General features: G+C 37.2%; 1 protein-coding gene across 3 annotated transcripts in view; it reads right to left on the bottom strand.

The window, feature by feature from the left end:
• Nox4 (NADPH oxidase 4) overlaps nucleotides 1-21826 on the bottom strand; it is a 91239-nt gene that overhangs the window by 35084 nt on the left and 34329 nt on the right. For 2 of the 3 annotated variants that reach the window (XM_075952725.1, XM_075952727.1), the window contains 6 exons: nucleotides 20208-20280; nucleotides 16088-16168; nucleotides 12284-12500; nucleotides 10351-10515; nucleotides 10153-10215; nucleotides 3556-3616 (listed from right to left, as the gene is read on the bottom strand). In XM_075952725.1, the coding sequence (XP_075808840.1) occupies nucleotides 3556-3616; nucleotides 10153-10215; nucleotides 10351-10515; nucleotides 12284-12500; nucleotides 16088-16168; nucleotides 20208-20280 (660 nt within the window). The remainder of the gene's footprint in view (nucleotides 1-3555; nucleotides 3617-10152; nucleotides 10216-10350; nucleotides 10516-12283; nucleotides 12501-16087; nucleotides 16169-20207; nucleotides 20281-21826) is intronic. The other variant, XM_075952726.1, reaches the window with a different exon arrangement.

Consider the following 21826-nt stretch of genomic DNA (forward strand, 5'->3'; position numbering starts at 1 on the left):
CTCTCTTAGGGTCCTCATTGTTGGCCCCAGGAATCTTAAAGGACCTGTATGACCCATGTGTAGCATGGTTGCATCGACGTATGACACCGTTATATGAGCCCTTGTGCACATGTGTGAGCTCCGTCATCTGCGTAAGATATAACCACCCCATCCCCCTGTGCAGATGCACAGGCAGCCCTTAAAAGCTGGAGGCGCCATCTTCATACCTCTCTCTCTCTGAACACTGTCCTTCACTAGGCCTGTACCCCCCCCCATCCAATAAACTCTTAAGGAGGTTTATTGGCTGTGTCTTGTTTCCTTCTCAATTGTGCCAGGTAACTTCAGCTTCTATGTCTAGTCAAAGGTCTATGAACACCAAACTTTATTAGGTTTAAAATACACAAAATATTGTTCTGTTCCTTTAACTTTTAAAGAAAATTATTATTTTTAAGTGTATGTATGTTTCACTTGCATATATGTTTGTGCAGTACTTGAGTGCCTGTTGCCTCTGCAAGTCTGGGGAGGGTGTTTGATCTATTAGAATTGGAGTTACAGATAGTTTTTTGCTGCCATGTTGTTGCTGGGACTCAAACCCAGATGCTCTGAAAAACACAAGTGCTCTTAACTGCTGAGCCATGTCCAGCCCTCCTTTAGTTTAAATGAAGTGAATATCGCGATTGTTTTATATTTGCAACCTTAAGACTCTTACCTGCATTACTACATTCAATCTTGCTTTAATTTTGTTGTTTTTAAATATTTCAAATTTCTGTAAGTTATTTTTTGAGATTATAATCACATAATTTTCTGCTTCCTTTTCCTCTTTCCGATGCTTACCAAATGCCCTCCTTGCTCTTTTTCAATTCAAAGCCTCTTTTAACATTAATTGTTGGTCCATATGCATATATGTGTATATATATATATACATTACATATAAATATATTAATAAGTAAATAACTTTGTTTTAAAAGTTTTAATTTCTTTAGAGAACAAGAGTTCTCTTATTATGCTTTCATTTTAAGAAAATGAGTAGAGCCCATCTTTTTGTCTGCGAGGTCCTTGAAGCCTGGCCCTGCTCCCTACTGTGGAATGTAACATCATTTTTCTTTCAAGCTCAGGATTCTCAACCATTTTCCCTTCCTCCTAAATGCACTCCATTTAAATAAGTACCTCCTGATACCACTAGGTAGAACCAATTAGGACCAAAGGAATAATCCTTGAGACAGATTTGAAAACCGTGCCTTCGACCTGGCTCATCCTCCTACAGCCTAGAGCAAATGTTTAATACATGATTGATTATTAGTCTCTGCAATTTATTTTAGCTCTCCCCTTTGCATGGCCTTTACATTTGGATTTAGTGGTCGTATTCAGGATTATTTGTAATTTTGCAGTAACTAAAAGGCCCCAATCTTCCCTGGGGATCTATTAGCGGCCAATGACTGCTAGGGGAGGCAACACCATTTTCTTCAATGCTCAGCCTACAGATGCCTTGCTATGCTCTCATAAATCCCCATCATGTTCATACAACTGGAATTAGGTTCATTGAGTCACGCACGAAAAGAAGATTGGAATGTAGGAAGATGGCTGGTGGCGGGGCTGATGGAGATGGACGAGGGCAATAAGGAAGAAAAGAAATACAATTCACTGTATACAATTAATGAAACTTAAAAAGAAATATAAGTAAATTGAAAACCTCTCCATAATACCACGATTCTGGGAATTTATTAAAGCTACTTGAATCAAAAGCAAACTGAGCATTCAAAGTCATTTCTACTATATGGCGAATTATATATATTTTCCTGAATATGCTGTCACCATAAATTAATGTAATTTAGTGTGGTTATATCTAACTTATAAGGAGAATTACAAATTTAAGAAAGTGCTTAACATACAAAGCACATGCCCTTTCTTAGTCTTTTCATGAAAAATCAGCAGGATGGAACATGAAGCATGCTTTATAGTGAAATAGACACAGACAGACGCAATAGCTAATATTTTGTGGATGTTTGTAACATTTCTTATACTGTGGTTGATTGGTTTCATGTTATCAAAGCAAATCCACAGTGATATATTGTCCTTATATCCCTTTAGATTCTATAAGTTAGCCATATCTAATGATTATTGCAAATGATAATAGACAATATGAAAATTTTATAATCATGAATTAATAAAAAGTCATTATGTGACACATATAACAGGCACTCTATTTAATGTCTACCTGTGATTACCTACCAACTGGTTATTGAATTTGTCCACTAATTATTTGTGGACACTGTGTACATAACACTTTTGTTATAAAAATTCAAAACCTTTTAAAAATCTACTATTTAACCATTAAAATAACAGTAAAATGCTGATGCTGAAATTATTCTACAATAATCATATCTAGCACAGATATTTTTAGACAGAATGGTAATCAAGATAGCAGTCTGGGTTCATTTGTTTGAAACAGAAATATGATAAATTTTGGAAGAGAAACAAAATACTAATTCAATTCTTTTGACTAACGTTATCATTGCAGAATGAGAAAAACTATCTTGCACACTTGAGGCTTCATGACTTCTCTAAATTTAACGGGTGACTCATGCGATCAGAAGATGCAACAAATGCAGACAAGTGTGAAACTTGGTGACTTCTCTCCTGCTATGTACCCGTTTCAGTTACATTGTGGACATTGCGTATAGGAGGCTTCTCTCGGAAAGATAAGTATGGAATAATCTCTTCTTTATTTCCTGTGTACTGCCCACGGTAGAGCATATTTTATCACAGCAAAGTCAATGCTAAAATTCACAACAAGGATCTGAAGCGATGGCTCAGTAGGTAAAAGTGACTGCACTCAAACCTAGTGATCCAATCGAAACCGATTTTGGAAGGTAAGAATATTCCTCCACTAGAACACTATGACTCCAAATGCACACTAGGGCTTACATGCAGCTTCATGTATGTGAGCGCACACACATCATAATACACATACACACTAATAATAAGTCATATCACTTAAGAAAAACAAACTTGTGATGTTCAAATTCTTATCTTATATTCTTTGTCACTTCTATACATAGTGTGCTGTTCATAATTTTAATTTTGGATGAAAATTCAGTAATTTCTGATCTCGGGAGAATGTTCTCATTTTTCCTCCAGTAATTCTAACTTTGTTGTTTCCTGGCAGTTAAATCTCCTTTTGAAATATTGTTTCAATGTGTGACAGAATTATTTAGGGTTTCTCGACATGCATGCTTGGCTCCATTACGTGAGAAATGTCTCACTGTAGGCAGAACTGAACTCATTGAATAGAATGATCTTGTATTTCTCTCAATATTACAGCACACTGAGGGCAAAACTGACAATATTAAATGCTCCCGATGGAGATAATTAAAATAAATATTAAAGTAATTATTTATTCTCAGTTATGTTCAAAAATAACTGAGAAAAACTCAAACATAATAGCTAGTAAGCAAAGAAATAATTAAACTGCTCAATATCTCTGTAATTTTCCATATATTGGAGTACTTATTTTGTTGATATATTTCGTTATGCTCCATTCTTTTCAAGGCATTTAAACTCCTAAATGGTACATACCTGTCCAGTCTCCTACTACTTTAAAGTGGACACCAAATGTTGCCTTGGTTTCAGTAGGACACTGAAAAAAAATTGGATTAATTGTTATATATTAGAAGTATATGATCTGATCAAAACTTTTATTCTGATAATAAGTCCCCCAATCAACGGCTAATAGAAAAAAACAGGATAAAATTTATATGATAAAAAAGCAATGCTATCTGATCATTTGGACATCTGAATTGCTCTAAAGATCCATTAATAACATATAAAACAAAAATACAGACAAAATTTAATAGTATATTGTATTTAACTATAAATCCTGTTAAAATATCTTTTGAGGCAAAATATAGGAGCCATAAGGAAGAACTAAGCACTGAAGAATAATGATATTTGTGTGTCATATTCAAAGGCATCAGATATTTTGCGTCGTGAGAAATCAATGAGCATAAAAATTCTAAATATGATATGAATTTCCATGTCCACTGTGGCACTGGTCAAAATACATTTAATATATTTTGTCTTTAATTTTCAGGAAAAAAAATCTGCTTGACACCTGTAGAGACAAATGAGTTTCAAAATGCAGGTAAAAAAAGGATTATTCTATGGTTCCAGAATACATTTCAGCCAGTGATGAGAAAGTATTTCCCTCATTTTCCAGACTGCTAATTGCTCATTTACAATCACCAAATTTAACGTTTTTCGATACTGGATATTTTTTCCCCAATCCATTTGGTAGTGTTACGTAGCCTGAAGTTATGACAGGATGTAACTGTAAACTTTTGGCCATGAGAGTAAAAAAGAAGTATTATCCTAACGACTCTCCAATTGATTTAGGAGTGTTGGCTAATGTTCCGTGGTAAGGACTCACATAGGAAGGCCATATACCTGCTACATCACAAGAAATTTAAATATAACCTAATGACTATGAATGAAGATTATCTGATAGTGATCACTCAGATTGATTCAAGTACAGTGCAGGACTGTGCTACCAACCTAGCCATATAACCTTTGATTAACAATTTGCCCTGATTACAAGATATGCCAGGGTAAAGATGACAAGAAATTATGGGAGTGGCCAAACAATGTCTGGTAATCCAGTTTGAGACCCATACCATGAGAAGTCAGAAGATCCAAGCACAAGAGTTTGCGTGGGAATGACCTAGGCCCTCTGAACATATGTTAGAGCTACACTTGATCTTCTTGTGGGGCTCCTAACCGTGGGAGCGGGAACTGTCTCTGATGTGCTACCTGCTTTTTGGGGACTCTTTCATTCTACTGTGTTGCCTCATCCAGCCTTAGTAGGAGAGGAGATGTCTAGTCTTACTGAAAATTCGTATGCCATGGCTGGCAGATACATGCAAGGCCTACCCTTTTCTAGAAAAAAGAAAGAAAGAAAGAAAGAAAGAAAGAAAGAAAGAAAGAAAGAAAGAAAGAAAGAAAGAAGGAAGGAAGGAAGGAAGGAAGGAAGGAAGGAAGGAAGGAAGGAAGGAAGGAAGGAAGGAAGGAAGGAAGGAAGGAAGGAGAGAGAGAGAGAAAGAGAGAGAGAGAGAGAGAGAGAGAGAGAGAGAGAGAAAGGAAAAAAAGTGGAATAGATGAGCAAGGGAGAGCAAAGGTTGTGGGGAGAGAAGGGAGGGAGGGAAAAATATGATTGGGCTGGAAAAAATTAACAAAAAATTAATAAAAATATACTGGAGAATCTTAGCTCTCTGAGACAGGAAGCAAGAGCTCAGATTCAAAGATATTTAAAAGTTTCTGTCTATATTTCTTTGTTACCTCATCTCTCCCAGAGGGAAAAAAATAGGGAAAGTACCATTCCACAAACTCTAAGTCAAGCAGAGGCAAAACACACAGGGGACTGGGTTGGGTACCAATGGTCCATTGAAAACAAAGAATGAGCTGCCATTCATTTATTGAATAAGTAACGCAAGATACTGCATGTAATTTCCAAATATTATAATTGAAACTGTGTTCCTAAAATTCCCATCACAACCTGGAACCCAGTCCAAGACTGTCTGTTTTAGTCAATAGACCTCTAATTGTTTATGCAGAAACTGAGATACTAAGTTTGAATTAAAATCCAGTTTCTGGGGGGAAAAAGCAAGTCCTGACCATTTAAACTTCAAAATGAAAATGGACTCAGAAGCTGGCCCCTCTCACCGTCTCCAATGTCAACACCACGGTCAAAGCAATCGTCACACCTCTGCTAGACGACCTTCTTATGTATGTTCTTGCTCCTTTGCCTACTCTTTTTTTTCTTTTGTGTTTTTTCGAGACGGGGTTTCTCTGTAGCTTTGGAGCCTGTCCTTGAACTAGCTCTTGTAGACCAGGCTGGCCTCAAACTCACAAAGATTCATCTGCCTCTGCCTCCCGAGTACTGGGATTAAAGGTGTGCACTACCACCATCCGGCTTCCTTGCCTACTCTTAATGTAGCAAACAGAGTCTGTTCCAAAGTTAAACCCACAGGAGGCCTGTCCCTTTCTAATCAGAAACAGGAGTGGATTGTGGGGGGCAGGAACGGGGACAAAGGAGAAGAGGAGGAAATAGGAGGAGAGGAGGAAGGGGAAAGAGCAGTCGGGTATAAAATAAATGAATAAATTTAATTAATAATAAAAAGTAAGTCATCGCACATCATTTATCTATTCTGACTCTCCGGTGGATGCTTTATCAATCAAAGGGAAGGGCCTGAAATATCTGGGAAACACTTAGTGATGGGAACCGGAATTTCAGAACTGGAAACACAGATGGGTCGCCAGAGAAATACGCACAACAGTAAAGTAATAGGGGTTCTGGGAATGGACCATAGTGCATCGTGATCTTTAGAGCTCACGAGGATGGCAAGGAGAATAAAAGAAATAATATGGGATCAATGTCAGAGAATGAGGAAGAAAGCCAGATAAATCGATGTCCTGGAAACAAAATGAAAATTGTAAGTGTTTCAATAAAATGGTCAGCTGCATAAAAAGGTGCTGAGCTCTGAAGACCATTAAATTTTGGAAAATGGTTACTGTATTTAACAGTAAGAGGGCAGTGTGCATGGTGAATTATCTTCAGAGAATAGGGCTGTGGACAAATCTGAGGGTACGTAAAACACTAAGAGAGGAAAATCAAATTTGACAAGCTAGACAGTAGCCAGAGAGCAGAGTCAAGAAGGAAGTATCTTCAGCATTTTTTCTTGATACCTGGAGGTGAAAGAAGTATCAGAAACTATAGACTGAGCCGAGGGTGGTGGCACAGACTTTTAATCCCAGAACTGGGGAGGCAGAAGCAGGAGAATCTCTGTGAGTTTGAGGCCACTCTGGTCTACAGAGAGAGTTCTAGAACAGCCAAGACTACACAGTGAAACCCTGTCAAGAAAACAAACAAAAACTACAAACAAAAAATAACAAACTATAAGCAAACAAACAATAAAAACCAAAAAACCCTATTTACTGAATTAATCAAATTAATATTAACCAATCCATTTGTTCCAAACATGGTACATTATTTAAATAACATTTATCACAGGGGCCAGCATTAGCCTCTGAAGAGACATTTCTTTTCTCCTGGAATACAGCCAAAGAACAGGAGTTAGCTGATGTTTAATTCTCAGAAAACTCAAACATTTTGTTGGGTTCCTTGGATACTAATCACTGTCTGTGGTTTTCATCGCTGTGCCTAGAATACATAATGACACATTGCTCCTGGCAGTCTACCTTCTCCTCATCCATCTTAGTTTCTAGAGCAAAAAAGACTTGGGGAATATAAAAGTAAAACAAGGTTTAAGAATTAAGTAGATGAGATTAAGACAAACAATCAAAGTAGTTGACACAGACTTTCTAATTATATATAATGTCATAAAATTTAATAATTAACAACCATAAATTTTTGTCTTATTTTCTTTAAATAAAAGTTTACTCCCAAAAGTAACTGTTTAGGAGGTAAAAACAAATGCCACAAAGAAATGATGAAAGAGCAGGCATGCTATGTAAAGTATAGACAAAAACAGGACCGCCACTGGAGTCCGACTCAAAACTTACGTGAAATCAGGTTATTCAAGCTTAAAAAATAATGAATAATATAACCTAAATTACAGATGTCAGAGGAGCATGTTTATTACTGAATAAAAATAATACTGAAAGGAAATAGATGTATTCACATATGCTTCAATGAGTTAACAATGAAAAGGAAGATTGTAAATTATTTCCATAAATGAGAATTGATTAAAAGTATCAAGGGACATAACATCTACCTCAGCTAAAAATGAAGAGATGTTATATTTTGTACCAAGTAGAATATCTTACGCTTTCTTAAGTCTGGGCTTTTGTTTTATTTATTTATTTATTTATTTATTTGTTTGTTTGTTTGTTTGTTTGTTTATTTATTTATTTATTTATTTAGGATTTCTGCCTCCCCCCCTCATCCGCCTCCCATTTCCCTCCCCCTCCCCCGATCAAGTCACCCTCCCTCATCTGCTCAAAGAGCAATCAGGGTTCCCTGACCTGTGGGAAGCCCAAGGACCGCCCACCTCTATCCAGGACTCCAAAGGTGAGCATCCAAACTGCCTAGGCTCCCCCAAAGCCAGTGCGTGCAGTAGGATCAAAAACCCACTGCGATTGTTCCTGAGTTCTCAGTATTCCTCATTGTCCTCTATGTTCAGCTAGTCCGGATTTATCCCATGCTTTTTCAGACCCAGGCCCTCAAAAATTGAAGTCTTGGCTTTTGAAAACTCATTTTGGATTTAATTTTGTAAATTAGAAAAAGAAACATAATAGAGTTTTGGCAAAAGAAAAATACAAACATTTTATCATTACAGAACACAGCTGGGAAACACTTGCCAAGACTCACTGAGTAGCTTAGGAACCAAGTGTAAAATCTTATATAGGTATTAAGTCAACAAAGGTCTGATGAGGGAAAAATCATAAAACTTGAGTTCTGATAAGTTTTTCTTATCAATTATATTCTACAATGATTTTGTTCCCTTTAACAATTTTTATTTTTGATCCTCCAAATGTAACTTGGACAGGAGATGTTGAAGTTTAAATATATTAATAAAAGGGATCTATATGATTAATTTCAGATTCTAAAGAAGGAATTACTTTGCAAAAAATATTGTCTTGAGATGAAACTTGTGATTGACATGTTATGCTGCCCAGGTTTTTCACTTTCCTTTCAATCTTTCTCAACTTTCACAATCCAAGCATTCAGTAACTCTCCCGGCTGTGGGGATGGCTTTCTATTGGGACTTTCCCCAGAAACTTATACTCATTCCAAAAGTTTATTCCTCATCCATGTCTAATTTCCTTGTCCTGGAAGCACCTCAAATTCGGAAACAGGTCAACTTGGAGATAACAAGTTTTGGGCCCCTGACTTCATGTCAGACAACTGTGGAATAAAAAGTCATCTGGAGAACTCTTAGTTAGCCACTTTGAGATCTCTTCCGTTACTCTACCACACTGTTCAAGTTCTGGCTGCCTTCCTGTCCATCAAGCCTTCCTGGATGCTGTCCTGAGCATAGTTCCCAACAAACTAAACTTATGCAATATCTCTTGTGGTCTTTATTTTAGAAGCTTTACCTTTTGTTCCTTTGCATTTATCAAATTGTCTTCGTAATTGCTTTTATTATTGTGCTATTTTATTGTTTCTTCTTTCCACTCTCCTTAATATTCTCATCAATCATCTGCTGTTTCCTTTATTTTATTTAATCCTGTTTCTCTTATATTTCCTTCTGTACATACCTGATTTCTAAGCATAATTCACACATGGAACACCACAAAATATTTTTGGAGACAGAAACTCATGCCATTTTCATTGTCCTTAAACTCGCTATTTTTGCCATGAATGACTTTGAATTTAGGATTCTCCTGCCTCTGTCTCTGGAGCAGTGAGACTGCCGGCAAGTACCAGCATGTTCAGGGCACAAGGTTGTGGGGAGAGAACCCACCAGCGTTTCATGCATACAGAAAAGGCACTTTAACAACTATCAACATCCCCCTGTCCATAATACACACATGGAAAAATGAAACTATTAATTGTCTGCACATTAAATTAGTAAATTTTATAAAGTTTTAAATAAGTATAATGTATACTTATTTAAATAGTAATGAATGAGAAAATAACGAAAAACTAAGAGTGACAAAGTTTCTGAACAGAAAACTACAGTTCTTTGCAAAAAAACAAATAAATACAATAAAGACAGCTTACTAAGACATGAAGGGAACCATGACCCTACTCCAATAATTTTTAGAGTGAAGTCAAACCCATACACACACAAATACACACTTGTGTTGCACGTATGTACTCATACTATAAATACATACATATACTCAGGCATGTGCACATGTATAGACACACATACGTGTGTACGCAGACATGTATGCACACACAGATACACAAATACATATGCAGACACGTGCACATGTATAGACCCACATACGTGTGTATGCAGACATGTATGCACACACAGATACACAAATACATATGCAGACATGTGCACATGTATAGACCCACATACGTGTGTACGCAGACATGTATGCACACACAGATACACAAATACATATGCCCTTGTGTACATGCACACACACACAAAACTGCTCTGCATTCTAAATTTTTTAAAATTCAAGAAATGTATGTCTTACCATCGTGAGAGTAAATGGGTGGTTTTCTAATGCTGATACACTGGGACAATGTAGAATAATATACTAAAAAAGCAACAAACAGATAATGTTTTAAATGATCAAAAGAGAAATGAAACTATTGCAAAACATCTGTCTACTAATGTCCAAAAGCTACCTAACGATGAAGGATATCGGCATAGCCACTAACCACTGGCTCACCTGGCCAGGTCTTGCTTTAAAGTTTTCTTTGACCATGCGGAGTTCCATGACATCTGAGGGATGATGGATTACTGAGATGATGGTGACAGGTTTGTTGCTCCTGATGCATCGGTAAAGTCTCTCAGCACAGTACAGGCACAAAGGTCCACAAATCCAAATCCAGGTCTAAGAGAAATTCGTATAAGTATGCTTCAAGAACAGATGACTGTATAAACAATTGAGAAATAATATTTCAACATATGTTTAAAACATTAAGATATTGGTAAGAGTGAGTAAAACGGCTGATGCTCACAGCAATTCATTCAAATAAAGGTCAAGCTAAAGCTTCATATTTATCTGAGTACTATTTAGAAAAATAAAACCAGTCCAGTATTTAGTAAAATAAAATATTGCCCTAGATATTTAATTAACATAACATAGGTATGTAGATGCAAATATGACTTACATAAACAATGTTAAATGTAAGTACATTCCTAGTTTTGAAATTAGGGTGCACTGAACATGTTTTATTATAACTTTTACACAGTATGGTCAAAATTACATTTATATAAAAATGGGGAAAGTCAGATGCCTATGAGAACAATTTTTTCCCCTACAAGAGCACACTATCACCTCCACATCTCTTTAAAGCTTCCGACCGAATTATATTTTATTTATAGAGACGTTTATTTTATTTGTTTATCTGAGATGAGCTTCATTGTGTTAGTACAACACGCTTTTGGACTTGCTATCCTATTGCCTCTGTCTCTTGATTACAGGTTTACAGGCTTTTTATTCCATTTAACCTTCAACGACTCTGCATAAAAACCTTATTTACACAGTTGTTCCAGACATTGCTCCTTCAGGGAAGACAGCTAGCTTCTGCTCTGCAAACTATGACAATGAACATGACACTCTGAAGAGTAAGCAGCGCAGAATAAGTCCTGCAGCACAAGGATCTTGCAATTTTGAGCCAATCACTCGTTGATGATTAAGGCCCATGTCAGAAAAATGGAACTTGCCATGTTTACCTCATATGACATTCATTATTATATGACACTCAGAAAACTGGCCAGCTGACTCCAAAGTCATCTAAAACTTCATGCTAGCTTTGTTACTTCTCTATTTTTTCTCTTGAAAGCAGAATTTCCTAAGTCTATCCAGTCCTCCATTTCATATTCAGAATAGAAGTCTCACTTAGATGTTGACAGTTCCCTCAGCCACAAGGGCAGACATCAGGGTGTGTGTGTGTGTGTGTGTGTGTGTGTGTGTGTGTGTGTGTGTGTGTATGTGTGTGTGTGTGGCAGGGGAAGAGAGGAGTAGAAATTACTGAAGTATTTGTGGATTCCCTGGGGAGCTTTTCAAGAACAGCATTTGAGTTAAAGACCTGCACCTACACACTACCCTCCACCACTTGTTATAGGCTTTAGTGAAGAAACATGTTTAAGCTCAATGTCTTCAGCTGATAGTTGGGTAATTGCTTTAAATTTTAAACTGTGGATACTGAAGGAAGTCGTGCATACAGAGCAACTCAGCGTAGTGCCAAGAATATCACAGCAAGCTTTCAAGAAATTAACTTCACTATTTATAATCTTTAGTATTATTATGAAAAACTGTATTATAATTGGTAGCTGTTTTTGTTTTGCATTACACTTTTCCCTATTCAATCTGCATATCTTAGTAGCTTTAGAATAAATATATAGACTTTGGAAGCAAACTCTAGAAGAAGCATACTTCAGTAAAACTGTATAACTAGACATTTTTCTATATTCTAAATGCATGCCTTTTGCCTTGAAGTATTAGATACATTACAAAAAAAATACCAATTTGCTTTCTCAATGTCCTCAGAAATCTCATGGTCTCTGAAAACACAGTTTCGGAGACTTGCTTAAATGTAATTTCAGTCATGTGAAACCACAGACTTGGCAGTTCTTAAACACAGAATTTATCTAACCTGTGGAAAATGAGCTTGGAACTTGGGTTCTTCCAGGCAAGTCTTCTCAAGTGTTTTCTGGTGACGATCTTCTAGTTTTGAAAATCCTTCAGGCAAAGATCCATGAAAATGTTCCGCGATATAGTCTGGGGAGGAAGCAGCCTGAGACTGGGTCCGGTTAAGGCTGATGCAGCCAGGAGGGTGGGTATCTAAATTGGTTTGATACTTCAACAGCCCACTATGTTAAATTGGATCAAAACAAGGAGATGGAAAAAAAGACCGAGTCAGTGGATGAAATGGGGTAAAGGGAAACAATTATTTCCTCTTCCTTGTTGGCTTTACATAAACTTTTATGAAAGGTATTCCATATGTAATCTATTCCAGAACTACTAAAATGTCTTAAATTTTAAATAAATTCTCTTTACTAAGAGGTAGGGGAAAATGCTTAGCTCTCCACACAAATGCTATGTCTGGGTGGTAGAGGAAAGCGTGTTCAAGCTGCTTGATGTTATTTGAGTTGGACAAGCTTGATTCCTATCAGGCATTTGTACAGCCACTTATAAGTTTTCCCTTGAATCAACACTGTAAAAATAGCTCCGTTGCTATACATCTCCAAGCTTTAAAGAAAAGCAGACGGATCATATTTGATCTGGATAAGACTAGATAAAACAGACTTCATGGTTCATGGAAAAATAGTAAACAAAAATAACAGGCATCAAAAGCTAGAGCTTGTTGCATCTATGAAAACAATTTTTACATACTCATTAAATCCCAAAGCTGTTTGTTTTTCAATCTCGCTATAAACAAAACCACATAAAAAGCTGATAGTGAACATAGCTCGAAACCCTATTTACAAGGGCATTTCATGCTTTCTTATTTTGCTATGTTCATTCCTGAGACCTGAATATTTTCTTTCTTTCAGTCTTCATTTATTTTAGTGTGTATGTGTGTGTGTGTGCATGGGACTGTATGCACATCTGCACTTGCCCATCAGCATGCACACCCATGTGTCATGAAGAGGCTGGCGGACAACTGGCAGGGGTCAGTATTTTTCTTCCACAATATGGATTCTGGAGATCAAAGTCAGGAACAAGTGCCTTTACCCTCTCAGCCAACTCACCAACCCTGGGTTGTGTAACTGCTTGCACTGACAAGCAGTGAAAGGAAGAGCAAACAACTGTCAGCTTGTTGGGAAAACTCAAAAAAATAAACATCAGTGAGCTGGTGATATAGCTGCACTGTGGCAGAGTACTCACCTAGCAAGGCTAATGCTTGAAGCCCCGCGGTTAATCCCCAGCACACGTGTGTGTGTGTGTGTGTGTGTGTGTGTGTGTGTGTGTGTGATTAGCACTCAGTCAATGTTAACTTACAACATGTCCAATGACAAAAGTTAAGAATGATGTTGTATATAGAGTTTAAATCCCTGGATTAAAGTTTAGGGAAATTAACTTGGGATCTAAAAGGAAGAAAATGTGTGGGAATTAGAGCTTTGCCACATTGAAATGAGCATTTTCAGAATTTGGCATTTACTCCATAGGGACACAGCTATTCAGAAAACAGAAGTACATTTGAGGCTAATCTATGATAGACACAGGGAAAGCTGGCTTTATCAACCAAGAATGTATATATGTATCAAAATTCATATCATTATTCATAAACATAAACAATTGCTATCAGTCATTTAAATAGGAAGCACAATTTTAAAGAGAAAAGTTGTTTGACATTAAGAAAAAAGTGCTAGTTCAAAGTACATTTGAAAATTCTACGGTTAAACAAAACCTAACAAAATCACTTGACATAATCAACCCTTTTCCTGTAAAATCTATGTAAGCAGAAAGAGCAGCCAAAACAATCGAATCACCTCCTCTTTGAAGCCAAATCTTTTCTAAAATTTCTAGTCAGTATGGATTCATCTATTCCCTGAATTGCTATAATTCCTGTAAATAAATGCCTGTATTTCAAAGATACAGTCTGAGGCTCTTTATTGACTTTGTTTAATCTCAACTCCATTATCTCCTGGGAGACTGAAATCCTATGGCAGATTGCTCTTCTTTACCTCAAGTGTTCAGTACATTGATGGGCAGAGGCGTGGGCGCCCAGCACATAGAGACTGTTCTCATCAAGTCTACAGTATACTGTTAAATAGAAATCTTAGCATTCATGCATGAATCTTGTTTCCAACAACTCCACCTCCTTCCTATTAAAAAAAGATTGGAGGACGATATTACGCATGTGTTTTAGGAGTAAAAATGTGTCTGAATTCCCAGAAATGGCACAAAAGATAATGTAAAATAATTTGCCCACATATGTGCACTTGTTAATTAAAAAGAAAACTTTGAACAAGCTGCAAAATTTACCAGTAGCCATTTTCTTAAAAAGATTGTGCTAAAAAGGTCTTACTATAATCCTCCTTTAAAGTAACAACTTTTTGATCTCCTGAACCATAAAAAGCCACTGTTTTGAATTGCAATGGAACTTCTTTTTTCATAATTTTTATTTAATAAGGCATAAAAGCAAAATGAATAATTGCATATACTAGTAAGTGATCATGTTTTCTCTTTCCAAATAGAAAGAAAAGAAGGGGAAAGGAGGAAAAAGAGGAATTAAACAACAAAGAGATAGTGACAAAGAGATTATAGTCCCAAGTAAGGCCAGAAAAACTTTAAAGAAACATTACAATAGAAAGTATTGTAATGAGAAGGGTGAGCTCTCAAAAATATCCATGTCATATGTGTGTGTATTGTCTAGCAGTAAAAAAGAAACTTCAAAATGCCTATGTCTGAATCAAGTTTGTATTAATTAAGCAAATTCTGAAAAGTCACTGAATCTTTCTCAACCTTAGTTTCCCACTTGGAGCTTTCAAAATATTATCTTCATAAAATCCTGAGATTTTATGTCAGAAGATATTTAAAAACATTGGACTTTATGGTTGGCGTATTGTATATGAATAATTGCATTTTATTTTAATTTTAAATTACTGGCACCCTGAGTAGAATATGCTGATCCAATGTCTCCTCCATAACCACAGTTCTGAACTAGCAAGTTAGCCATTTAAAGACGAGAGCACATGGTCCGTTCGTGGTATAAGCACAGCTGCTTTCCAGGAGAAAATGCAAAGAAATTCACTGTACCCAACCCTTTTGTTGCAGCCGAAGACTCCACAGAATGCATCTCCACCATGAGAACCAAAACAGTTCTCAGTTGCATCTATCAAAGCCCTCCCCCTTTTGAGCAGCAATGATTGCTCAGGGCTCATGATTATTATAAGTGGTCAAGTTTCTGAAGCCTTACATCTCTACGTTCTAGAGTTGGAGTACCAAAAAAATTTTCACTCCAGTTGGAACAAAGTTGGTTAATAGCCCTGTCCATACCAATGACATCCAAAACTGAAGAGAGGAGGGATTGAGCATTTTGAAGATGTACCCTGAAATAACTAACTAATTTAGATAAATTACCTAACAGCTTGACAAGTACTTTATAAAACAATATAACAGCAATGGGTCTGTTTCTCTAAGCTCTCTTTCCCTGGAAAAACTTGACATGAGATCATTGGAGGGTGCCAGTTGTACTCCTACCCAATACTATTTATGATTTGTGAAAACTACCTCAACTAGAAGAAAGTGATGAAACTAAAATATAATTCAAAAATCAGGACTTCAGCTCCTAGTAGGTGGGGTGCGGAGTGCATTGAGCGTCCCTTGTGGAACCCCTGGGGGTGCTAACAAGTTGATTGCTCATGCAGAGGATCACCCTTTCCACAAATGTTTCCCTTCTGTTGTAGGTGGGGTGAGAACATACATTGCAGGCACAAATTGTTCTACTTACCCTGAAACATGCAAGAGCAGCAGTACGTAGAAGACAAAGAAGAGGTTGTGAGTATACCAGAAGATATCATAATTAGAAACTCTGCAAAAGCAAAGCAGTTTATCTCAGTCCGACTTTACCTTTGTCACATGAAAGGAACATTCATTTTGAAAATCATATTTGAAGAACACTGAACTGTCAATTGTCAAACATTTGTCTATTGAGATCAGGGTCTTAACTCACTACACAAGGTAACTATCAAAACTTACAAGTAATACCATTTGAAAGTTGTGTATACTGCATAATTCAAATAAAGACCATGGTGTAGTCTGATTTAGAATTTTTCTGTCCTTTCTCAGTAGCATTTTCTTTTCATTTGCTTGTTTTTTGAGACAGGGTGTCTCTATGTAACCCTAGAACTCACTTTGTAGACCAGCTTGGCCTCAGATTCAAAGACCCACCTGTCACTGACTCCTGAATGTGGCAATCAAAGGCAGGCACCACAATTTAAGCTCTTTTTTAAAAAAATGTATTACAATTTTAAATTGTCAAGTATTTTCCAATGCAATACTGTTCTGATTTCAAAGGATGTTTTGAAGAAGTTCAAAGAAAACTCCAATGGAAAGAAATGAGATTATCACTAAAATTTCAGCATCCTCGACCTGCTTCAGTCACTGCTTCCAGGTTTCTACCTTGAGTTTCTACCCTGACTTTCTTTGACAATAGATTGTGATGTGGAACTGGAAGCCACAATAAATCCTTTCTTTTTGGTTGGTCATGGTGTTTCATCACAGCAACAGAAAGACGATCTAAGACAGTTCTGGTATCACGAAACTGGGATTTTTTTTTGACACACCTGAGCACGTTCTGGGGTGGTGGTGAGGGTAGTTATGCAAGGACTTGGAAGTTTGGGATAGAAAAAAATGGATGTTCAGAGTATACTGAGCTATTGTGGGAACTTTTAATGCAAAAGACACTGCAGATAACGTCGGTCTGGCACATAAATTTTCAGAGGGAAGTTTGAGAATTCCTTAAAGACTATCTGGGATAGTCCATATTTTGGACTAAGAGTAAATGGTTCTGGTCAGCCAGTGGTGAAAACAGGCCTTGATTAAGAAGAGACCATAATGGCTGAAAAGAAATCCTCTGGGAAATATTTTCTCCAGGTCAGAACTTCAAAGCCATGGTCCAGAAATGGCCAAGTTCAGGCTGCCAACTGAATTGGGTAATGTGTAACGGTTTCCCAGGTGGTACTGATTTTGGAGGTATGAAGGGTTATGGAGAGCAGCTGAATTTTGGCACTGTGAGAGGCCTGGAGAAACCACTGGTAAAGGAACAGACATAGCTGTGATAAAAGCTCCAGGCCTGAAGGAATCCTAAAAAGAAGCAGAGGTTGAGCATCATGTGACAGGGCCAGAGTCCCTAAAAGAAAGGATACAGGCTAAGGTGCAGCCCAGTTGCAGCAGAGATCCCAGCATCTTGGAGATGCATGGGGAGAAACCAAGGACTGTGGCAAGTGTGGAAGGAAACTTGAGCCTGTAAGACAATCTGAATGGAAGTGGGGATGCCCAGGCCTTTGAAGCCCACCTGACACAGAGCTTTACATGGGTGAACATTGGTTTTTACTTTGATCTCATTTGAACTGTTCCCAGGATCTCCTTTTAAAAAGAAGTAGTAAGCAATTTATTTTTGATTTTGCAAGAATAGAATGACGAGATTTTGGAATTTAAAGGAACTTCGGACAGTTTAAAGAGACTGGATCTTTAAAAACTGAATTCTAAAAGTGGAAGTATCACATTTTATTATAATAAAAAATAGATATGAAGATGAGACCTTGAGGATAAACAATAAAGAAAAGTAATATATTGTGTAATACAGTTATGTGTTAATTTGACAAGATGGCCAATTGTTCTAGCTTTTATTTGTTTTGTTTTTATTAACTTGATACAAGCTAGTGTTTTTGGGAAAACAAACCTTAATTGAGGAAAGATATCCATCAGATTGCCTGTAGGAGATGCTGTGGGCCATTCTCTTGATTAACAGTTGATGCAGAGAAGCCCAGTCCACTGTGGAGGGTCTCCACCTTGGGCGAGAGGTACTAATTTGCATAAGTGGGCTGAGAAAATGGGGAGGAAGCTAATAAGCAGCTCCTCCACAGCTTCCAGTTCAGTAGCGGCCTCCAAGTTCCTGCCTTGACTTCCTGCGCAGACGTCCCTTGGTGATGGAGGGTGACACCTGAGACCCCTAAGCTGAAACAAGCCCGCTCCTCCTCAGATTGTTGTTAGACAAAGTGTTTGCTCACAGCAATGGAAACCCTAGCTAAGATAGTGTTATTGCTCCGGAAGAGTACAGGATATAAAATAAGCATTGTGTGTTTAATATATGTGAGGCACACAGATTTATTTTATTTCATGAGTTTAGAGGAAATATTTACTTATTAAAAATTAGAGGTAGAGGGTAGATATTTGTAAGAGTTCTTTGAATGACTTTAATATTTCACTAACAACCTTTAAAAACCCTCTTTAAGTAAGAGTTAATTATTTTCCATTTGCTTAACTTATAACATTTGCTTTCCCAAAGAATGTCACAAAATCTTCATAACACAAATTTTGTGCCTATCTAATTTGCTTTTATCTTTAGGTCAAATACTACATGAATGTTAATATTTTCAATAAGGGTCTAATGCTCTCTAAAAATAAGTTTAGTTTATCTATTTCAGGCCATTCATAGGGAAGAACAGCTTATTTTCCCAAAACCTAGACTTTAAAATTTATAGTTTCTCTAAGAAGCTTAAAAATGCACTTACTTTTTGAGCCAAGTGTTTTACATCTAAATATGTATGTAAACATAATATCGGGTACCTGTTTCAGAATTTACTATTTGAGCCAAGTGTTTTACATCTAAATATGTTAACCCCAAAAGCTCAACACGCGTAGGTCTTAAAAAATACTATGTTATGTGCATGGTGACAGAGAAAGGTAAGATATGTTAACACAGAAAATGTTTAAAACTCTTATGTGAGTCCAAGTTCCGTTGGTGGAATGGCACATAACAATCAAGAGTAAGGGGTTATGTCCAGAAAAATAAACCACAGAATGGCAAAACTAATCTTCTGTGATGATTGGGAGGGGAGTATAATTATGAGGAGATGCATATGAAAGTATAGAGTCCTTTGAAAATAACATTTTTAAGTTATTTTAAAATTGTGTACCCATTTATGTGTTCATTGATTTTTATATCTCAGTCAATGCAATAATAAAATATTTTTAAGTTACGAGACATGTTGATATTTTTTTCTCTCTTTTCATTTATTCAAGCAAAAAGTTTAATTGATATGAGAGACACTTCTATTCTGAAATGGAGTGTGCTCACTCAGAAAAAAATACATGCAAGTGCTCCTGACACTTATCAAGGTGTGTGGGAGGGAGAGGTGGAGGGATAGTGTGTTTGTGTGTGCTCATGTGTAGATGTGTCTGTCCAGAAAGCCCCCATTTTTCCATCGGTCTACAGGTAGCTCCAGCCAGGGCTGGGGTCACAGATAAACACTATGCGTGATTTATACATTGAGAATATGGATTTGCACTCAGGACCTCATGCCTGGGTGGCAAGCACTTTCCCAACTGGGTCTTCTCCCAAGCCCATCACAATATTTTAACTTGAAAAATCAATGTAAATCATGTTTCTCAATATTTTACTTTGTGTCAGTTTTGTTTCAGAGGCTTTACTTAAAACACTATTTTATATTATAGTCAAAACCAAAAACTACCAGCTGCAAAATATTTTTAAAGCATATATTCCTGGGAACTCTCAAGTTCTGTGGGTAGGCAGTCAAATTCGGGGCTATATCCAATTATGTTTAATAGGAAAGATCCTCAAGAATTCTGCTTCCCGAGGTATTCAGTAGAAATTCCCATATATTATTCCTTTCGACGAGTAAAACGTAATTTTCAAAATCTGGAAACGAAATATATAAATGTCTCCACTGCAAATGTGCCAACCCACAAGAACCCGCTAATAACCGCACTGTCTAAATACTTTAGCCACCCAAGACTTTTCCTATTTGCATGGAAATGAGTATAAACGGACAGAAATGTGGACACCATGGACAGGTGAAGAAGGAAACGGCCACGCTGACACTCACCTTATTGCATAGGTCGAAGCTGTCACCATGAGGAACAGGACCACCACCATGCAGACACCCGTCAGACCTGGGACTGGGAAAGCATTTACAAGTGCATTTTAACTTAATACTGGGAAGAAAGTTTACAAATTATGACCTTAAAGCCTAAAGTATAGTACACCATTCAGTGGAAAGCCAATTCAAATCGTATTTCTCTGTGTATACAACCCCTCAAAGAAGCTGTTAAGAAAATCAGTACAGCTTCAAAGTATTTCAGACAAGGCAGACTCTCGTTCCTGGAGCAGCCTTGCCGGATGTTCTATTCATAATGATGAAGGCATACCTACTTTTGCACATACATAACCTACCAAATGAGATTAATTAATGCAAGAGCATCCTGTTTCTACAATTTCCACCACAATACTCACCTCCTTTACTTGTTCTATCCTTGCATGGAACTACTAACTCCCTTCTGTATCACTTCTTGGACTTCACTACTTGGAATCACGTTTTCTTAGTGCTTTGAGAATCTTGTGCAGTGTGTTGTCTTTCTATTTGCCCTCCACCCCAACTCTTCCAGACCTACTGTTTCCCCTCCCCCCAACTTTGTGTCCACTCCTCATCTCACCGCTTTCCCAACAAGGCCAATTTGTACTACCGAAACGTTCACAGATCTGTGGTTTTCTACTGGAAGGTGGTCGACTTATCAGAAGAATACTTTTAGAGAAAATTGATCCTTTCTTTCCCAGCAGTAAAGAATTGCCAATAGCTACTCGGCTGGGGGTGGAATTCTATGTCCAACTCCGCCCTGCATGGTAGGATTTGGGCCTATTTTAGGCTTCGCGTGTCTTCACTGTGCTGTTACAACTGCTGTGAGTTCACCTGTGCATCTACCTTGCTGAACTCAGAAGACATTGCTTCCTCATAGCTGTCCAGCTCTTCTAACTCTTGCACCCTTTCCGCTACTCCTTCTTCAGCAAGGATCCCTGAGTCTTTGGAAGAGAATAATTTTAAAGGAAATAGCGTTTAATGAAAGCTGCCATTCACTGACTGTAGCTCTTCGTTTGGAAGAGTTCCCTCATCCACATTGGTATGTCATCATGTGGATCTTGTTTCGGCAATAATATTGTTGATAATTCATGGGTGCAGCTTCCCTCTTGTATATAGAAGACACTACCTTGAAATAAATGTTCTGGTCCTAAGGTTCTAATAATCTGTCTTCTCAATCTTCGATGATAAACCCTAACTACGCTGGTGTTAGAGGAAAGCTTTTAGATGTATTTTCTCTTCATATCAAACACATGATATGGGCTGTGAGACAGCATGCAGATAAAGCTGCTTGCCACCAAGCTTGACAATTTAGATTTCATCCCCATAGTTCACACAGTGAAACTAGAAAAACTTCCACAATTTGTCCTCTGATCTACCCCCCTCAGACCCAAACACTGTGAACCCTCCACAGACAAATAATGTCTACAAAGTATAAAACCAATGCTCTGATACAGTATAAAATTCATTTAAATATAAAAGAAAACCCACAGACATGTTAAAATTAATGATATTTTTATAGCTACAAATTTAGCATTAGATCATACACCATGACTAGAATGAACAGATATATAATATCTAAGGTAAGATGT

Source organism: Microtus pennsylvanicus, chromosome 18 (genome assembly GCF_037038515.1).
Source record: "Microtus pennsylvanicus isolate mMicPen1 chromosome 18, mMicPen1.hap1, whole genome shotgun sequence".
NCBI classification, from domain to species: Eukaryota; Metazoa; Chordata; class Mammalia; order Rodentia; family Cricetidae; genus Microtus; species Microtus pennsylvanicus.